Raw genomic sequence first — 21,335 nt, 5'->3', positions numbered from 1 at the left:
TGCAACAGCGTATCAAGAAAAGCAGGTCCATTTTGCTAACAAAAGGCTTTGTTATACAGCCCAAAATTAACCTAAAATGGCCAATTTTTAACAATGGCGGCAGCAGCTTAAAAATACTCAAGGGACTTTCAAAATTTCTCGAGCGGGAAATTTGAACGATCGTAAAAAGCGAAGTAACGACAAATTTTCCCCGCGGGAGGTATTACGGGTACAATTTGTTGTGTGTAAATCGTTACACTGGGGCGGCTGGTAGGGGTCACCATTGCGGCTATCGATGATATCACCACTGTTCTTTGGTTTCACTGTTGGAAATTTAGTGTGGCTTTAAACTGGAAAAAGAATTATTCCCCCCTTTCATCCCTCTTAAATTTTCTGATTGGAATGTACAACAGCTACAAGATGAAGGAAATACTGTAAAATATTTGCGGACCTTCGAAGAAAGCTGCCAGGTAATTAAGACTAAATAGAAGTGTGCTGTCCCCTTAAGCTCTTTATATTCATACTGGACCAAAATTCAGTTATGCTCAACAAGCGACAAATTTGCCGATTGTTTCACTTTGCTGCATTATTCTCTCGCCCAAGAGATTTCATGTTAGCACTTCCTTTGATTATGGAAGCACTGCAAAGCCGGAGCTAGACCAGATCGACATTTTAAGCCAGTCTTTATCACTGACACCACTCGAGGACGTTTTTCAAAGGCCCCACTCTTTATATCTGACTTAATTGGCCGCGTCACGGGTAACTTGATTTAAATATTAACAACTCTGATGCTCAGCAGACCGTTATAACTTACGACGTATAATGAACTTGTCTGAATGATTCGCCTCTTTCGGCAAAGAATAAAAAGTCTAATCGCTCACAGACCTCCGGATGTTATTCACGTAACAATTCCAAGACGGATAAAATGTTTATAGGGCGTTTTCACTGTAACGCAAAAAAAAAAATAATAATAAATCGAAAATCATTTATTTGATTTGTGTTTAGAAATCTTACTGACAACCCGACTGGAAGAAATATTGGTTGGTGAATTTCGTTGAAGGCACTCTCCATAATTACGCATGCGCTGATGCTTTCAGACTAACAGCGGTAACCACAATGATGGAAAACCACTAGTCCGTCTAAATAAATAGATTTTGCAACATTCAATCTTTTCAAGCTTAAGATCGGCCAGATGCCTCCTATGAGAGTTCCATGGTTTGCATCAAATACGCGGCAGCGTTAAATGGGTTTGGCGTCCCAGTGCAATCGATCTCCCATGCAATCGATCTTAGGGCATTCCGCTCTCAAGCTTTGCGAAACTGGTGAGTTGCGCCACCACGTAGGTCGGTGAGAAGGGATGTTCCCCTGCGGTTTTTTTTAGCACTTTATTTAAACAAGGGTTTTACATTCAATAGCCAGGGTAGTATTCTAAAAGAGCCCTGCGATAAGTAGATTTTAAATACTAGAATATAAAATAGTAGTCGGACGTGATAAAAAAAATGCTATTTAGCATTCTGATATTGCTGCTGTTGTTTTTGTTGTTTATATATATTTGAACATTCTGAAACGAACAAACGAAACGCACGTCCGAAACTTTTAGTTTCCGCGTAAAGAGAAATAAGTTCCGTCAATTAATTTGGCTGATTAAACTAAAACCGCGTGCCGTTAAGTATCAGAGTCCTGGCTTCCCTTGATACGTCGCACATGACGTACCCAGGCCATGATTTTTCCTGACATGCCGCAATATACGTATGAGGAACGTGGCACTCTCCGACATGTCACGTTTCTTGACGCATCACGTTCTGATCTCGGACTCGCCGAGTGTCGAAGAATTTCATGGCCACGTAAATACCACAAAATTACTCATTTCACGCAGTGAAAACTACCGAGCGAAAAACAACTCAAAACTTAGCACTGCTCACGCTTTTTTTAAGGCAAACAGAAAGGCATAGGAACTTGAAAAATAGGAAGCACAAAAACTGGATGCGTGTTACAGACGTGTGCGAAATAAGCTTAATGTTGAACGTGTTGTGAACGATCATCTCCGCTTTCCACAGGCAACGAAAAGAAATCCGAAGAAAATCTACCATCAGTTGGCAATATTTTGCTTGCACTAATGATAACTGAGTTGCGTAAACTTTTGCTCTTTCGGAGGCCGCTGTTTTTTTCACTTTTAAATTAGGTAAAAACAAAACATCTTAAGAACCGATGCCTGAGAAGGATAATGAAGATTAAATGACAAGATAGGATTAGTAATAGAGAGCTACTGGAAAGGGTTAACGTGGAGAGGTTGTGTGAAGAGGTAAGAAGAAGGAGATGGCGATTCATTGGACACATCCTCAGACAACAACCTGACAATGACTGTGTTACAGCCCTGACATGGACCCCAGAGGGAAAGAGAAAGAGAGGCCGGCCAAAAACAACCTGGCGGCGCACAGTAGAAATGGAGAGGTCCAAAACAGGGTGGCAGTCCTGGAGAGAGGTGCGCACTGCAAGCAATAGTACTGAGGACATTCAGCCAGCTAACTAATTGACAGGCAGTTTTCCTAGTTTGACAGTCCTGAGAAATTCCCTTACGGCGAGCGAGGTCATCATCTCAGCTAAAACACAATCAGGGTGGCAAAGTACATGTAGGGATCACTTAGGTCAAAAAATCAACCTTGCAATATCTTAGTTTGTTTTTCATGCATGGCTTGCAAGTACAACATCTCTTCGTTACTTCTGTAAAGTATCTTGGGGCATTTGCGCGGTCTGGTTTCAGATATACGTCCAGTCAATTTCTGGTGGTATGGACACTAAAAATGTGGAAAATGAATCAGCAAACCATAATATTCTTTTTTTTATCATTTTTACGTCTGCCCTGCTGACTCCAATTGTGAAGCTGACAGAGTTTGGTGACCAGGCTTGGCACTTGATGGGTATCCAGTAACTGAAATTGCAGAATCTTAATGGAAATGTCAGAGTAAGATATTTTAAACCTTTTTTGAGATAAAAAAATGTTTGTGTCTTAAATTGCACTTGAAGGCACAGGAGGTACGGACACCACAAGGGGGTTAATGGACACTACATTTTGGTGGCTGCATCTATTTTTTTTTGCAACAATTAAAACCTAAAACTCCCCATTAATACCATATTTGTATATTACCCAACCATGACAAAAAAAAAAAAAAAACATTTACAGTTATTTGATATTTAGTCAAGTGGTTCTTTTATATCATAAGGGGACACACAGTCGGCAGGTTTTTGGCCAACTTTGAATCAGGTGTTGTAGATTTTTTCTTACATGCATATAACCAGAAAAAATGAATACCAAGAATATGGGTTTGAAATGCACTCATGTTTAACTTGTCTAACAAAACCTCATATTTTGGAGCTAAAGGTTTCCATGGCTTGGTATATATGGTTAAGCAATTGGGACATAGGCCAAATATATAAATGCATCCTTCATAGAAAAAAAAAATGGATTTCATATTTACACATATCTAGGTATCCAAATACGCTGTAATTTACCCTCATTTTCAAACAATGCACTGGGGCCGGGGTGGGGGGCATTCATGTGCTCCACCTGAATTTCGAGCCTTGTCATTTTGCAATTTCAGCAGGTGCTCTCTCAATTCTGTCATGTCATTTGCCATCATTTTTATCAGCTTCCAGGACCACAGCACCATAATTTGTTCAGTGAATGCCACAGTGAAAGTTGCTTCAGGTTTTGGAGACTGAAGTTTGGCACAGACTCCATGAGGCATTAGGCTTCTTTCAGTAATGCACTGAAACTGACCTTTATTGTTAAGACTACCGACACACAGCATTTGCCAGTTTATAGTTCTAAACACAATTTACAAGTGAAAGGTTTAGATAACAAGAAATACTGCTAGTTGCAACATAAGCCAAATAATAATAATAATAATAATAATAATAATAATAATTATTATTATTATTATTATTATTATTATTATTAACCGCGCGGCCATGGGCCGAGCGCGGTTCTAGGTTTACCCGGGGTTTATTATTTTTTTTTTTTTGTCGGTGACCAGACGCAGACCTCCGCTCGGCCAAAGTTTGAGTCACGCAACGTGTGATGTTTTCGCGGCAGAAGCTGTTAAAACATAAATAGACGGACAATTCTACGGATATTTTTTTCTTTTTTGTGGAAAAAATATATTTTCTTTTCGTTTTATCAAAGCGTTGGATTTAAAGGGAATAATAAACACGCTAAAAAAAGGTATTACGTCAGCCATGGAATGCGTTGACGTTGCAGCTTTCACTTTCGCTACGTGACAAATAAGATCGTGTTTATTTTGCAAGTTTATTTCGCCAGAAGCGACGTTCATTAATTTATTTGTAATTTTGCGAGTATTTCTTGTGGTTTTAGGCAAATGAAGTAAATTCTTTGGCGGTTTCATGGCAGCGAGTTCATAGATCGGAAGGAAAATTAAACATTTGCAAGCCAAGCAACGAACTTGTCAGAACGTGCAAGGATTATGTCATTGGTAGGGAAATAACCACCGTACTAAAGATAGCCGTGGATAACGCAATTCTTGAATTATGTGACTTGTGTGACTTCTTTGCTAGCCCTTTACTCAAGGGAAAAAACAATTTAATTTAATCGTGACTTTTTAAGAAAGAAAGCTGTTGTTAATAGTGTTCGTATCTTCATGCCCATACGTATCCGGAAGAAAGTTCCAGATTAAGACTATTACGTCATCGGAGATTTCACACCGGTTACGACTGATGGTGCAATAATACAGTTTGTGTTGATCAAGTAATGTGGTGTCTACAGTAATCAATGAATCATCAAGGATTGCTTTGGAATGTACACTGCGATGCGACTGTAGTGCTAAGAAAACAGTTAAATTTTAAAAGCGCGGTTATAAGATCTAACAGATCTTCTTGTTATTATTATTTTTGCTTTCATTCATTTATTTCTACAACTACAACGATTACAATTCTTTTTTCAACAATTAAGTTACAAAAGAATGAATAAAGTTTGGTTTACAGAATTAATAATGACACCTTATTGAATTAATTAAGAAAAAAGATGTTGCCAATTCTTATCTACATATTTATTTAACTTAACCATTCTCCTCGACAATAGTGTTGTCCGACTTTAATTATTAGTTAAAATTGTTTCCTCAAAAATCTTCCATTTTTCTTGAAACAAATTTGTTTTATTCGATTTGAAATGTATGTGTTTTTCAGTTTCATATTTAATTACCAAAATTCTTATGAAGTGGCTCAAGGAAGGCACCGGTAAGGTTTCTCTACATTGACAAGTCCACAAGAACGATTTTCCTAAAATTACTATATAATTAGATAGATCCATCTCCTCCTCAAAAGACCCAAAAATAACATCGCAATATGTAAGCGAGAGCCAATTAATCAATTGTTTTTTAAAAAATCTCTTTGCAGGCTGTCAAATGTTGCATGGAAGGTTGTGCAAGAACCTGTCCAGTTCTTCAAGATGCTCTTGTGCACACTATTAAGAGAACTGTCAAATCCAAACACAGCAAAAACAGTATATAACAATCATATTGTAAGTTACAGAAACTATCTGCACATTGATGGAGCATGTTACAAGTGGAATGCCCAACCACACATTGGACACACCATTGAATGATAAATGTGCAGTTGACCTGTGCTGTCAGTAGCTGTTCTTTGACCAGTTATAATATTTAGACCTTAGGAAAATGAACCTTCTCTTCCCAGGAGTGATCAACACCTAATTAATTTCTCATACCACATCAAAGAATACCACCATGTGATGAGAATAAAGAAAAACATCAGCCAGGTGTTGTGGAGCCTTAATTCTTTGTACATGACAAGTGTAAGATGATATCTTGACTTACATGTAACACTAGGGAGAGTTCGTGCTCTATTTTTGTTTAGTTTTTTTTGGGGGGGTGGTGATATCTGGGGGGGGGAAAGGTTTTAGGTATGGGAATAGGGTGGTCATGAAAGTTAGGAGGGTGCTGCAGGGGGGCAGGGTCATAAAGGGTTATAAAGAGGAAAATAATCTACCTTTAAGACCACTGATAAAAACCAACCAGCTGAGGCAACTCCTAGTAATGAAATAATAGACTCTAGCAGATCACTTTCCTGGGTGAGAGGGATGCAGTTTTAAATAATCATGGTAACTGGGAGATCAGGTACAAGAAACATGTTATCTATTTGTCCTCTTACTTGTGTGAAAAAGGAGGAGGTGGTGGCCTTGGGGGGAGGGGAGGGGAGTCATAAAAGTTTAGCTCATCAGTTTGGAGGGGCTATTTATTAAGTTTGTTTTTTTTCTTATGGTGTCATACTAAAAAGGTGAGCCATATAAAACACCGACCACCCCCCTTTCCTCAAACCATAAATAATGAACACACCCTGTTATTCTTAGAACTTACCTGCGCTGTATGTCATGAATGGTACAATTTGTCATTCATAATCTGTCTTCATTTTAATTTTCAACTAAGGGTTTTCTAACTTAAGTTAGTCAACCATTATTTTGAGGTTGCCCTCGATTTAAGTCATTCAAACTCAGAAAAGCACCTCCATTTTTGTTTTGAGCAACACTGACCTGGGGTTTAAGGTGGAAGCGTCCTGGACCTTGTGCTTATTGAGAGGGGGCAGTTTTGTTTTGCTTGCTCTGCCAGCTTTTCTTCCTGTGATTTCTTTTTTCCCAAAAATAAGGGGGTGCCCGGGAATCCCCGGGCCCCTCCCCTAGATCCGCCACTGTTGGAAAGTGCCCCTCTCCTCTCACCCTCACTCCTTCAATAATTCCACATGGACACTCTGATTTGAACGACCACTGCTTGATTTTTCAAATGTAAACTTTCATTCTTTTTCCCAGTAAATGTAAGCGGCCATAAATTGAAATAAATGTTAATTCCTTGTACAAAATTTCCAACGGGCAGCCAGTTGCTATATTCTCCAAATTATAATAATTAGTACTTTTAGTGCAAGAACAATTACATTTACACATAGCTGCTATACCAAGTTCCACATTTAAAAATTGCACTTCCTGCCCCTAGTTTACCTCAAGCAAAAATACCTGAGTGACAGTACGCGACACTTGTCAAATATGCCAAAATGGTGTACCGGAGGGTGGGGGTCGACTCTCATATAAAAAGGAGAGGGGTGCCTGTAGAAATTTTGAAAAGAACCCCTAAGAGGTACCAAGGTCCTAATTTGTGGGTGTGGCTTGAATTTTTTTCAGCCCTAAGAGGTACCAATTCTAAAACAACACATTAACTGACAGTTTTTTAATAGCATTAAAGAGGTCATTATTTCCTGTCATGTTTTTTTTGGCTCAACACCCTAAAAGGTAGCGCAAAGAGCTCCCGCTGTGGACCTAATAAGGCTGAACACCCTTACGAGGTACCAAAGCGCTTTTTTAATCCCTAAGAGGCACGACAAGGAACCCCGTGCTTTCTTGATACGGAAGTCCTCTTCCCAGTGGCATACTCATCCAGCCAAAACAAACATAACAATATTTGATATTTGAATGGATCTGTGAATAAGGGAACGTATTATTCGGTTAAAACTCCGAAAATCAAAGCCACGCAGGGGTAATGAAATCAATGATCATTTTATCAAGGCGGAAAATTAGAAATTGAAGGTATTTCTGACCCTTTCGGAAGTATGGCCCAATCATGTCTTTTTGGAAAGTACACACGAGTGGCCGCTTGTGAGCGCAAGTGAACTCGAGTTCAGGTTAATTATGTCAACGAGAGCTGAATGTATGACTTCACCGAATGACTAACAGCAGGAATTCATAGTGGCTCTAATATCTTGTGAGTCTGTGCATCTTTGCGTTAACCAACAAGTTCGCAATAATTATATTACACTTATTTCTCTCATTTGCTCTCAGTTACTATACTTTCCACACTCTATGCACAAATCTGTCAGTTTTTTCTTATGTTTAGTATAATTAAAGTGATTTTACTTAATACGACAAAGATCGGTCGATGCAACCCTTTGGACCCTTGGGGGAGGGAGAGGGGCTTTTTAACCAAGATCGGTCAGTGTACAACGAGACTGCAGACTGAAGACTGCTGACCAGTGGTAAAATGCAGACTGAGGGTTAAATCCAGACTGCAAGATCGGTAGACAGGGATAAAATCTGAATCGTGTTACCATTTCTATTTCGGCCCGGTGAAATTTTTTTATACTGATCAACTTTTGATAACCATGATAAGACGCAACTTTTGGCAAAGTTTAAAAAAATTCTGTAGGTAGGGTTCAGAGCTATGGTATTAACCTATTGCGTCACGAAAATGTAGATAACAACGTGTTCGCCAATGATTGGGCAGTTTTTTGATTTGAAACCATGATTGTAGTATCAAGTGATAAAAATGGTTATAAGCGACCCATCAAAATCTAAGTGCTGGAAACTGTTTTGAGCCACCTTAAGTGTTTTGATATACCTCGAGACTTAAAAAGAGTAAACTGAGAAAACATTATTTGCTTGACTCCGGCTGGCACACAAATAGTTGAGTTCCCTCTAAGAGACGCGCCCGCAGGGAAACATGGCAGTTGTATTCATCAAAACAAATATCCAGTCCAAGATGATGAATACAACTACCATGATTCCCTACGGGCGCATCTTATAGAGGGAACTGGGAATTTTCTGTGGTTTCCAGGTGCACGATCTGATCACGTCACAGGCGGCCCAGACGTTGCATACGATTAATACGTGACATTATGCTGTTGGCGATTACGTTACAATTTTGGCCGTTTATAAGACAATGTATGAAAATACTTCGAAAATTACTCTAAATGCTACGTGTAGAAAATAATTTGAATAAAATGGCTTACCTTATGTTTGCATTGCGTTGTTTTAATGTCTCTGGGTTCCTGGAGGTGGTTTAGAGCCATTTAGGCGAGTTTTACTTTCTGGCGGTTTGCCTTCCCCTAAAGAGAAACGAAAGGCGGGCGACCCACTGGCCCGACGGCCCGCTCTCAAAGCTCTGTAAATTCCACAAAAATGGTCTAATCTGGTCAGAATTGTCTCATGGTAGCCGTCGATAACTCTTCTTCCCATTCGGTTTCTCCCAAGGTTTCAAAGTTTATCTTAACCGCTCGAGAATCGCTGGTTTTTCAGCTCTTGCTTTCCATTTCGGCTCCATTTCGATCCATAACCGATTATCTTGGGCACAGGATTTGAATTTCTAGCTTAGCGACCTCGCCATCGTGACAAAGTCGCCTCCAACCGTCGAGAGGCACGGGGCATTTTTTGATTATGCAAACTGCATCGTGCCGCGGTGTATAACTGAAATTAGCGCCTAAAAGCACTGTTAACTGCAAAAATACAAGGAGCAAACAATGTTCAGCTGAATTTAGCGCCTAAAAGCACTGTCAACTGCAGCGAGAGATGGCAACGAGTAACTGACCAATGCCCCGTGCCTCTCGACGGTTGGAGGCGACTTTGTCACGATGGCGAGGTCGCTAAGCTAGAAATTCAAATCCCGTGCCCAAGATAATCGGTTACGGATCGAAATGGAGCCGAAATGGAAAGCAAGAGCTGAAAAACCAGCGATTCTCGGGCGGTTAAGATAAACTTTGAAACCTTGGGAGAAACCGAATGGGAAGAAGAGTTATCGGCGGCTACCATGAGACAATTCTGACGAGATTAGACCATTTTTGTCGAATTTACAGGGCTTTGAGTGCGGGCCGTCGGGCCAGTGGGTCGCCCGCCTTTCGTTTCTCTTTAGGGGAAGGCAAACCGCCAGAAAGTAAAACTCGCCTAAATGGCTCTAAACCACCTCCAGGAACCCAGAGACATTAAAACAACGCAATGCAAACATAAGGTAAGCCATTTTATTCAAATTATTTTCTACACGTAGCATTTAGAGTAATTTTCGAAGCATTCTCATACATTGTCTTATAAACGGCCAAAATTGTAACGTAATCGCCAACAGCATAATGTCACGTATTAATCGTATACAACGTCTGGGCCGCCTGTGATCACGTGTGAGTCAAAAGATAGAGAGAGAGTGACTAGGCAGTTAGTGCGTTTTGACCCATGACACGTGACACCTTCAATTTGAATTGGGAGGTACAATGAAACACAATGACCCTGGTTAGGGCTAGAACCTGGACTGCTCGACCGGAGTCCTAGCGCATTAACCATGAGGCTATCACGCCCCTCGGGACGCAGATGTAATCACTTCAAAGTGTGTTGCCTCTGTCTCTAGGCTTTTGTTCTTTATGCTGGCATTTTTCCGAGCATTTTAGTGACGTTTTAATTTAGAGACGTTTTATGTTTTTTTGTTTGCTTTTGTTGTTGTTTTCTACAAAATCATAAATTTCAAAAGTAGTTAAAAGAAAATAAAGAATTTAAAAGTTCAAATGCAGGATCTACAGTGAAGCACTGGCATGATAGCCCAGTGAAGTCGACTGAGGACAGGTCAAAGGTTTGACTCATGCAAGAGTGTTGTCCCCGTCGCCTGTACTTAGGCCCTCTCTGAGGGAGTCTCTCAACAATTGTTGTTGTAAGAAAAATCCTCGTGGTCGACTGAGGAATTAAAAGACTGTGTTCATTGCGTTCTCGGTATTGCCTGAATCGTCTGTGCCGGCTAACGAGAGTTAGGACGATTTCAAGTTGCTATATGATATTGTACATATTGCTGTTATCCAACTTATACCTTGTAGTTTAGTCTAAAAACGGTACAGTTGATAAAAATAGCTTTGTGTATAATGAGAATTATACGAGCATTTGCGTGACTTGTTCTTTTTGAAAGATAGAGCATGTGAGTAGCAAAATGGAGCACAAAATCAGTGCATTTTAGTGGGGCGAAACAAAAGCATAATGTGCAAAAGCTTAGCTATGTTTAGAGAGAACACTTCACGGGATTAAATTCCGCTGCTGGTTGTCACATTCCGAAAGGTCATTCCGAAACCAATCTAGATGCTTTGCATAAACGTCAGCCCTCTAATCTTAACCTAGAAGCCTCGTCACATTTATGGTTGAAACACATACAAATGTTTCAAATTTCGATCATAGCAAGTAGTAAAAACGCGTCAAAACCCCCTTCCCCCACCCGTTAATGTTGGAAAATGGCAAAACGCATTAATGTGTCCGTTCAAAGTGTCTTGTCAACATTGCACAGGGGTGGGGAGGAGCCCCGGGGTGGGTACTTCCATAAAAATTGGGTGGGGGTGTGAGGCCAGCTTCCCAAAACCCTCACCTTATTTATGACCACAATCCGTGTATTTCCCTCCCCTTTTTATAACCTGACCAAAAACTTCATTCCCTATTTATGACCGGACCCTCAATACAAGAGTGCAAAAACCATACCCTATTTACGATCAAAATGGCCAAAATCGATACCTAATTTGGCTAAAAAGGCTAAAAAAAACATACCCTTAGGGGCCGCAAATACCTATGTAGCCCATATAAGGAAGTACCCCCCTTGGGAGGGGCAAAATGTAAGGAAACCGAAGTGTTTCAACAATTATGACGAGGCTCGTAGAACTTATTGTATGAATGACAGAAAATGACCGAACAAACCATGCATACCAGCTGCAAAAAAGCTAAAAACAAAAACTTTGTCAATGCCTTCAGAAATAACTGAGACATCAGGGTTTTTTCGTCATATCTTTGTATTCGTCATCTACGAGTTCGTGAAATCAATGTCCATTACCCCGTACCAGATTATCCTAACATAGCTTTACAGTTCGATATGACATTATTTCATTAATAAAGGTCCTTGAAATACAGTGAAAATAGTTCCATCTGAAATGTACGGCAGCATGTTCTACATGTTTCTTAGTCTGGGACTCAACTGCCGTCAAAACAGACCATCAGTTCCTGAACCAGCTGTGCTGCTTTGAAATCCCGTTCCAATAACTGACTGTAACAAGTACAGGATGCATCAGATCCAGTTCACTTCTGTTTGGTAAGGGAACCTGCAAAAGATAGAAGAGACATGTAATGACTCCGAGTAGTACCCAAGCTGCTTCACTTAATAAAAGTGTTGACGAACACTTCAATTGCCCACGTTCAATAGTACATATTCGGGTGTGATTACGCTATCGAGTTTATGTTCGAAAGAGTGCGGTAAAAAACTTACATGTATTGAGTATAGCTGAAAACCGAGGAGAATTAAATTTAATAGACTGAAATGAGAAGGTAAGACCTACGCTTTTCTTGTGGGCTGTCAACAGAGATTTGTCAACAAGGATAACCAAATTAGCATTCTTTCAAAGTGTTCTTGGCCTGCGTAGCTGGCGGGATTCGTGAGCGAGTGATTCTTAGTAACGGAGCCGCCCACGCGGGTGAAGGTCGTGAGGGAATTCACGAGCGCCACTCGCGTTCACGCTCGACTGGACCGCCAAAACAAACACACTCGCGTGCGAAATGCCGCCAGCTACACGGGCTAAGGTGTTCCTGGCCATTACTTTACCTTCTTTACTGAGTCATGTACATATGTTGAAGTTTCAGGTTTACTTGTTAATGTTAGCTCTCACAAATGGTAAACGCTTTCGTAACATTACAAAACGTTTCTTCCCAAAATACATCTTCAGGATCTTTGAAATAGTTTTAGATTTTCTCTAGAGGGGAAATTACTTGATCGCGCTAAAATCATCGTGTAGACCATATTGGAGAATCGTAGCTGAACTCAACCTTCAACTTACCGAAAAATTAACCGGGACCACCGTGCGAGCCTGGTTTCTTCAAATCGGGATCGATTCGATTCCCGTACGACAGATACTGCCAAAATTGCATTACTTCTTAATACGCGGGGGGTACGATTAATTCCTCCTCGCGGGGGCAATTATTACTATTATAATATGACCACAAGATAGTAAAATTGATAGTACAGAATCTTCAATGGCCGGGGATTACTGTTAGATTAACTTCTCAAAGGTTTTCCTGCTATTGGACTTCGGTGTATAATTGTCATCAATAGGAATAAACGATCAACCTAACAGCCATACACAATGCAGCTAACTCTAGCGGAAGGAAAACACTAAGACCAATTACAATGAAGGTATTTCTCACCTTTCTTCCCTTCAGCGCCCTGGACGCTCGGCAACTTGACATGAACGAATTTCAGTCTGGCACCTAATAATCCAATGACGACAAGAGGCTTGTCCAAACAGGCTCCTAAACAGTGGGGTTGTTCTTCAATGTCTAGCACGCTGAGTAGATCTCCAGACCTGATGTTGAACAATCGAAGAAAGTTGTCCTTACTGCAGCAAACCAGAGACTCATCATTAAGAACAAACTTGCAGTCAATGATGTTACCTTGGTCTGTGAGCAAGCTATGGCGTGTTTTTCCGGTTTGTGCATCAAGAATGTGAACGCCATAACCCGAATGAAAGGAATTCCACGTGGCAACAAACTGTTCTTCAGGGGAGAACACGAAGTATGGCGGCAAAGTAGGTCCTTCAATACTTTTCTCATTTCTTTCCCAGACACACTTAAATGAGCTGTAGTTCCTTAAACTAACTGTGAACTGTACTACCGTAAGTGAGCCTTCTACTCTTTCCTGAGTGGTACAGACTAGCAGCTGGTTCTGACTATTGCATGAGACAAACCGTACATCTTCGTCACAGCGAACCCTTGTCTTGATGGATGAAACACACTCTCCATTAGTTACACTGACGATGTCCACAACAAGCATTCGAAAGAGTTCAAAACTATTCGAAATCATTAACATGTTTAAATAATTAATTGCACAGTCAATATCAATGGAATCTAACGAATTGTCCAAATTTGATGAATTATATGAAAATGTTGAATCTCCTTCATCTACAGACTCATCAACATCTTGTTCCACTGACTCATCTTCCGGAAGTAGATTCGACGAATTTTCTGCCACTGATGAATGAAAAAAACTGAAATCCAATAATTCGTCAGGCGTTAATGTACGACAGTTCCATACACAGGCTATCAGCTCATCTGATAAATGAATAAGCTTTTCAGTACCTGTTAGTCTGGCAATAGGTCGGACACATTCGGTCAGCTCAAAATTCCACAGCTCTGGTACTTGATCCTTCAAACAAAGTATAACACCTTCCTTCATGGGAACAAGACACAGTGATGGGCAGGTGAAAAACTTTTTCGCCAAGACTTCTCGAGTTGACATTCGGTAAACAGTCACTAGTATTACTCTACCAGTGTCCTCATCTTCTTCTAAACTAACGCAATAAATGGTGTCTCCTTCAGAAGAAAGTTCAACTTTTTCGACCACACCTCGGGTGGAGGCTGAATTCACTTCATTCAGCAAGTCAAGGTCAACTGCGACGACGTACTTAAGAGATGGGCTGCCAACCAATGCTGTTTCTTTCGACAGTTTCTTGTAGAATCCTGCAGGTAAGGATGGAAAAACAAGGCGGACATTGTTCACCCAAATTGAGAGCAAACCGTCGTCGGAAAAAAGTTTCTTCGTCAGTGTCCTTGGTTCAATTGGCCACAAGAAGAAGTTTAGTGCAGGAGAGAGCAGAGAGCCACGGGATGAAGAAAAAGAGAGACATTTTTTGAATTCAATAAGGAGAAATGTTGGTTCATTCTCAGACGCCCAACCAAATTGATAACATCCGAGGTCTTTCACACTATGAGGAAGATAGCCACAAACAAGGGCCTCATTGTCTGTTGTGAAGTGTAACAAACCACACCCCGCGTTTTTACGCTTGAACAAATATTGCCCATGCCATTTGTCCACATCAACAAGGGAGATATAACCAGGCAAGTCAGCAAAAGCGACGAGTGTCCCGTCATGGGATATGGCGAAAGCTGTAATATCATTTTCCCAAGCAATGATCTTTAGTTCTTGACCATTTTCCATACTCCACAAGACTACTTTCTTTGGATCATCACAAGAGTCTGTTAAGATTATTCTTTTCTCTCTAGGAAAAGCACAATGTGAGAATACGCCGTTGCTCTGTCGAAAAAGGTAATTACAATCTCCGTCAAGAGTATAAACACTTCGGAGACTACCTGGTAGGACATACTTTCCACTAGGATGAAAAACGACAGAACGGTAAAAAGTCAAAACGTTATAATCTATCCCACGATACGCACCTCCATCGGAAGATAGGCTGTAGTCTGTATGCACACCATGATACACTCTCTTGATTAACGAAGGTCGAATCCATTCAATGTTGCCAGTTTTAAGAGACCACATATGGATTGTTCCATCACAACATTCGCACACCATGTAATCCATATCAGGTGAAACATCAAAACATGCCACCGTATCTGAACAGTAAAATCGCGCTTGAACTGCTCCATTCTCTTCTTTTTTGTCTAAGTATTTCATGTACGGCACAGGAGGAAGCCTGTTTTCCATGATGGTTGCAGCTCTAGATGATAGCTCAGAAGGTCCTTCATTGATCACACTTTGGAACCAAAGATGCGGATGGTCTTTTAAGAGATAAGAGTGCTTCTTAAGCACTTTTAGAAAAGAGACTAAAAGAGACTGACTTCGCTCACCGAGAACGGTTGGCTTAATGTGCTTTTGAACACTGAAAATATCTTCGGAGGGGGCAGTGCTGTTCACACAAAGTTTGGCATAAATGAGCTCCAAATCGGTCACATACGTATTAATCAGCTCTTCTATATCACAAGGTCTTGGACTTTCACCCGATTTGATCAGCTCAATCATGTGCTGGACACCATGTTGCAAAGCGTACCTTTCAGTGTCATTGAAGGAGGAATTATGTACACCCTTTTGCTTGATATTGTCAAGCTCATTCCTGCAAAGGTCAAAAAGAATCCGATGACCTTCCTTCTCGTCCACGGTGAAATCATGTCGCCCATAGCACGAGGTGTTCGTCAACCAGTCTTTGATTGATTTGTGGAAAAAGTGAAGACAGTCATTGCGAACTGGCAAAAGCGAAGAGATGGAGGCTACTGCTTTGTTTATTCTTCGTTGAGCGGACAATGACTTTCCACCAGGGCTTAATAGTCTTGAAACAAACGCTACTGGCATTGGTTCTCTTGAAGCGGTAAAGGCGCACAAAAAATTCAACACTTGGTCTTCGTCCATCTTCAGCTCTTTGCGAAGTTCATTCTCTAACCGTTTGAAATGGGAAAGGTAAACGGAAGAAATACCCAGCGGCAAGCTGCTCTCCAACAGCTCAAGGGTGAGAAGGGGAACATTCTCTTGAATGTGGTCTATCAGGAAATACGCATAAAGAAAAACACCTTCAGACTTCTCAACCAGTTTCGCGAAGAGAACATCTTCTTGCTCTGCCGCAATCTTAGGACTCAACCGCATTTCAAAGAATAGCCGAATGTCTCTCAAGTTCTCTTCCTGATTTTCATCAAGATGTATGGGTTGCAAATGCTTCAGGCTGTCTGCGATGTTAATTTCTGATCGGGTGGTAACAAAAAATCGATTCCATTGTGGAAGCCTGGGGAACTGATTTGCAATCACATCCAGCAGTTCATTGCGCCCTTGATACTCACTCTCGTCCAGTCCATCTATTACCATTAGGATATTTCTTCCAGGGTCAGCTACGGAGCTAAGCGGTTCTTTGAAAAGTAACGAGAATAGCTCTTCCACGCCCATGCTGTTGAGTTCCATCCCCAAATTTCTTGATAGTTGTTCCGTGAGGGCTTTTTTGTACTCTGGTACAGTGTAACTCAGATGACTGGCTAAGGACTGAAGCATCAGCTGAGGTTTCCTGTAACGTACATTGTTATGCTGACAAAAGTGGCTCCCTGACAGTCTACTAGCGTTCTGCATTCTTTTGCAAATGACGGCAGAGATAACAGATTTCCCCATCCCTGCATTTCCACTAATTACCATCACCCGGTTTGGGGATGTTCGGTCATCTAGCCAGTCCTCAACTCTTTTGAAGATCCATTCACGAGTTCCCTCCTGGAATCGTTGTGCATGATACTCAATGTCTCCTGTGAACTCGGACTTACTTAGGCTTCGAAGTACTTCATTTGCCCTGTCCATTTCTCTTTTTCTCTTAAAGTCTTCAACCTCTTGTTTGACTTCTTGAAGACCAGCTCGAAGAATGTCATGCACTTCTTCGACAGCTTGACGAGTTTTGATTTGAGTCTGGGATACTCCTTCTAGTTTTGAGATGGTATCGTGATGTGTTTCTTTGATTACTTCATGTGTTTCGTTTTCGATCTTATGAATTTCATTCAGTCTCGACATAGTGTTATGAAATGTTTTCTGGTCTTCTAACTGGGTCTGACGTGCATCTTTGACAGCTTGATGTGTTTTGATTTCGATCTGCCTAATCTCTTCCAGTTTGGAAATGCTTTCTTCAAGGATTTTGCAATCTTCTGCTTTGTTCTGAAGTATTTTCTTGACGTCTTGTTGTGTTTCAGTCAGACTCAGACGGACTTCTTTTAGCTGTGAGTTGACATCTAGCTCACTATCAGTCCACTGAGACAGCACGTCAAGATAGTCGTCCTCTCCGCAGCGTTCTGCCTGTAATCGATCTATTTCTGCCTGATCCAGCCCAAGAGCAACAAGAACTGCGCTAATTTCGTGCCACAGGGCCTTGAACCTTGGTGTATCAACACCAGTAGAAGACACATGACCATACAATTCATTGCGGAAAAACTTAATGCGAGCCAGGTTTGCCTCAAAGGAGGTGTCACTTGGGGGTGGCTTGGTGTGCCAACCTGACAGAGGAGGTGATAGTCCACAAATGTTAGTCAAAAGCAAGAATAGAAGAGTGATGTCGAAAGAGTTGGAGTCTGGCTTGGCTCCACTAGAAGGGAAAAGTTTTTCCCATTGGCATTTATTGAGGATTCGTCGACGCAGGAGACTTCGCAGGGTTTTAAATTGCACGTTAAGATCAGCAGCCAGATTTGCAGGAGGATGGTAGTTATCAAAAGCGTTCCTCAGAACCGTTGTTCCGCCATCTATCAGAAGTCTGCTCAGCTTGGCTCCATTTGTCTTCTCTGCGCTGCTGATTAGGGGCGACGGTACAGCAGCTGCCATTTAAGGTGACTGGATGAAGTTTATGCAGCCTCTTTAATGATACAGAACCTAAATTAGTAGGCAACAAATTGTTAGTGATTAATCTCGCCATTTTCAGAATTTTCAAATAGAATACAAGTATCACTGCAATGGAGGTTGTCAGACTCAAAAGAAAGATAATAGAGACATACGATTGAAATCAATTGCCGGGCGCCAACCCTCGACGGTTCCGATTCCCAAGCTCCTAGTATTTTATAATTTGATTCTCTCCTGGCTAGCCAACCTTATTTTAATATGAATTCAAAAGAATGGAGAGGTAAGGTTTTCGTTCGTTTGTCAACATTATGTTTGTTACATTAATATTGATATTGACTACACCCTGCAACACAGTCCCTACGTGGCGTGTAGTTTCTAAATTCACTGGAATAGGTTTTCTAAATCATGGTGTAAAAGTTAAATAAATGGGCTTTGTCCACTTTGAAGTACACTCTTTCTTTTAATAAGACTATGATTTATAAGAATATCGAGGCTGAAATTGCCGAATTTTAAGAATATTTTTAGAATAATCCCGAACCTTAGATTTTGAAAAGAATACAATTTTGTGTTTGAAATTTTGTAAACACAAAACAATTAAACTTTTTTAACTAAGCCGTATGAAATTCTTTCTTTCTCTAAATGGCAAAACTTTCCAAAACGCAACAAAAACAGCACTAGTCGTATGCTCGATGCTAATAGCATTTCTGCAAGAAGTTATACGCGTGATATCAGGTTTTAATGCCTGCAGGCCGGCTCCAAAATCACTTTAACACCATCCAGACACCAAATACATTCGAAAACAGAAATTTCATACACTATTTAAGCAATAGACCACAAGTTTTTATGGTTTATGGGCTCATAGCCTACGCGGGATGTTGGAAGAACACGAGAAGAATTCGTAAATCACGAGCCGCACGCGAGTGACTTACGAATTCTTCGTGTGTTCTTCCAACATCCCAAGTGGTTTATCAGCCTATAAACCATAAAAACTTGTGGTCTATTGCTTTTATACAATAATTCAGAAGACACGCGAAATTTCAATGAGTTTACTGACACAATAACCCATATCTGATTGGGCAATCAGAGCGCGCGCATTCATTTAATTATAAATCTAATAATATTCCCAATAATATTTCAGCCTAAAATGGGCAGAAAAACAAGAAATTCAGCCCGGACTGGAAACACAATATTCTTTTAAAAAAAGAGTGTACGGAACAAACTCTGGAGTACGTAATTACATTTGTTCAATGCAACTGAGCAATGAACATACACTGTAATATGCATGAATGTATGAATGAAACTCTATTGAAAAAAGTCAGACTCCTTGGATGTGCCGGAGTCTTCACATGCAATCGAAATCATGAAGTAAAGATGGCCTTTGTCGACTTTGAGGTACCAAACAAACTCAAGAGTACGTAATTAAATCTATTTCATGCAACTGAGCCATCAACATGCACTGTTGATCATCCTAGCTCATTTGTCCATAAATTAAATATTACAATTATGTTCACAAACTGGTAATTTAATTCGACAACTCTTTTTGTCCTACCGGATAGCTTGTTCGACTCCTTCGAACTATTCACACATCTCCAGAGATCTTAGCTCATTAGGATGTAATAAAGGTGAATTAAAAGTCTCATCTGCTTAAATCATGCTGAGATGCATAGTTTGCATTCTGAAAAACGCCTTGACATGATATAGCTTTATGGTTTAAGCACTGGTTTTCGCTGTTTTACTGGGGAAGCTAAATTCCCTCTGTATAATTTTACAGTCACTTGATCAGCTCTTACTGTGTTTCATGCATTTCTTACTATCTATCTAATGCGGTAACGTCAAAGACGTGGACATTTACAAGTATTTTGCTCATGCTAAAGATAATGTCTCTGTCGTGGACATGCCAACGAAATATATTCAATTCCTTGCATGAGATCATCGTTTCTCAGCGATTGTTATCAACTTTATTGATCCACTTTTCAAATGAACCTCGTCCAACTAGAGGCCAGGTAAAATGGAAAAGAAAATGTTTCGAAGGTGCGTTTCAATTCAAAGTCTAAACCAAGCTTTAAGAGGAAATATGCATGATAATCACAAAGGTATTGACCGCCAAAATAAAACATTCAACCGAAATACCGAGAGCAACGCCAGTGTTACCTTAAGAATCCTATGTGGTCTCCTCCAGGGTATCTGTGTTTGTCCCATAGCCTGTGGATGTCTCCAAGCTATTCTGTGGTTGTTGCATCTTCCGCTGTCGGTTAGAACGATCTCTGAGAATACGTATGGCAAGGCCTGCGGGATGGAACGTACGGTTAATATCCTGACTGACCGTATTTGCATTTTTGATGTCTCGCTCCGTTAAAAGTAAATTAAAGACGTGATTGATGGTTGGATTCGCGCGATTGCGCTTGACTAGGAAATAACAAAATAGTTTCTAATAAAAGAAACCGTTGGGCTGCGTCAGTGAGAAAATGAAACACTGACCTATTCATTGAAGTTGATAAAGGTAAATTGACCACCGTAGAGATAATGTTACGCTGACGTTTCGAGCGTAAGTCCTTGGTCAGAGCAAAATGGGCTTTTGGCTTTTGTTGATGGCCTGAACGCACAAGTTTTCTGACGATTTATACGCCTTTAAAAATAGTGTCGAATGGTTAGGCGGATAAGTCATCTTGTGTTAGTCGACATAAATGCATATCAAAAAGGACGAAGAGTGCCAAACAGACGGTTTTGAAATCAAGGAGACTGGTACAAAAAAACAAAATGGCTGCCGTAGATCGACATATATCGAGTATCATTTTATAAACAAAGCAAAACATTCAGCTCGCAAAGATCTTCTTTCGTTCAGGAGACCTGTGATACCAAATTACCAAAGTTGCGCAGTAACCAGCCTCTTTTTCAGTATTTTGAGAACCAGTTTTCCAAACCAAGGGTCTACAGTTGATCTCTATTAGTTCTATTGGCTTTCAATGACAGGCAATTACAAATGAATATTTGCAGGCACATACGGAAATAGTCCCATACAGGAATGCAAAATGATAACATTTGTATGGGAGTTTAAACTACACTTTGTTGGAGCGGTCGTAACACGATGAACCATTTTGAGCCCAGTTCTGTCAAGAGAGCTTTGACTGTATAGCACTTTTAGGTTTGAAAACGGAACGTCGACACTACACCTTATTTGTTACAAATAACCAATACAACGTTATTTATTTTTCTGACCTACATGATCGTCTAGAACTGATTACTCAGTTAAGATACGGAGAACCTAAAAAAGCGAGCAGTTAACGCTACGGTAAGTCAAATATTTTTTTCTCCATTTAAAAATTACAAATTCTTATTGGAAGTTAGTTGACTTAGAAAACTTCTGTTGAAGGCATGCATTTGATAAGTGTTCTGTTTGGCCGTTGCTATGGCGAAGTCTTGGAGATAAATTGGAAT

General features: G+C 40.4%; 1 protein-coding gene and 1 long non-coding RNA gene across 2 annotated transcripts; one reads left to right on the top strand and one right to left on the bottom strand.

Annotated features, from left to right (window-relative positions):
* The first annotated feature begins 2,482 nt into the window (after window positions 1–2,482).
* Window positions 2,483–5,766, top strand: LOC149105012 (uncharacterized). The gene is made up of 2 exons (XR_016201600.1): window positions 2,483–4,469; window positions 5,389–5,766. It is a non-coding gene; the product is annotated as an uncharacterized LOC149105012 (long non-coding RNA).
* Window positions 5,767–9,766: 4,000 nt separating this feature from the next.
* LOC110043806 (uncharacterized) lies at window positions 9,767–20,121 on the bottom strand. The gene is made up of 3 exons (XM_089271849.1): window positions 20,052–20,121; window positions 12,968–17,933; window positions 9,767–11,871 (listed from the first exon to the last, which is right to left on the bottom strand). The coding sequence occupies exons 2-3, from the start codon at window positions 17,883–17,885 to the stop codon at window positions 11,849–11,851; spliced, it is 4,941 nt and encodes a 1,646-aa protein (XP_089127975.1). The 5' UTR covers window positions 17,886–17,933; window positions 20,052–20,121; the 3' UTR covers window positions 9,767–11,848.
* Window positions 20,122–21,335: the final 1,214 nt, after the last annotated feature.

This window comes from Orbicella faveolata, unplaced genomic scaffold (genome assembly GCF_042242905.1).
Source record: "Orbicella faveolata isolate gen_17 unplaced genomic scaffold, um_ofav_v1 contig_34, whole genome shotgun sequence".
Classification (NCBI taxonomy): Eukaryota; Metazoa; Cnidaria; class Anthozoa; order Scleractinia; family Merulinidae; genus Orbicella; species Orbicella faveolata.
This window is presented reverse-complemented; position numbering and strand designations above follow the sequence as displayed.

Coding starts and splice junctions, on each gene's coding strand:
- LOC110043806 (XM_089271849.1), bottom strand. CDS start 17,885: ATGGCAGCTGCTGTACCGTCGCCCCTAATCAGCAGCGCAGAGAAGACA. Junction 11,872..12,967: donor GGGCGCTGAAGGGAAGAAAG/GTGAGAAATACC, acceptor TATCTTTTGCAG/GTTCCCTTACCAAACAGAAG.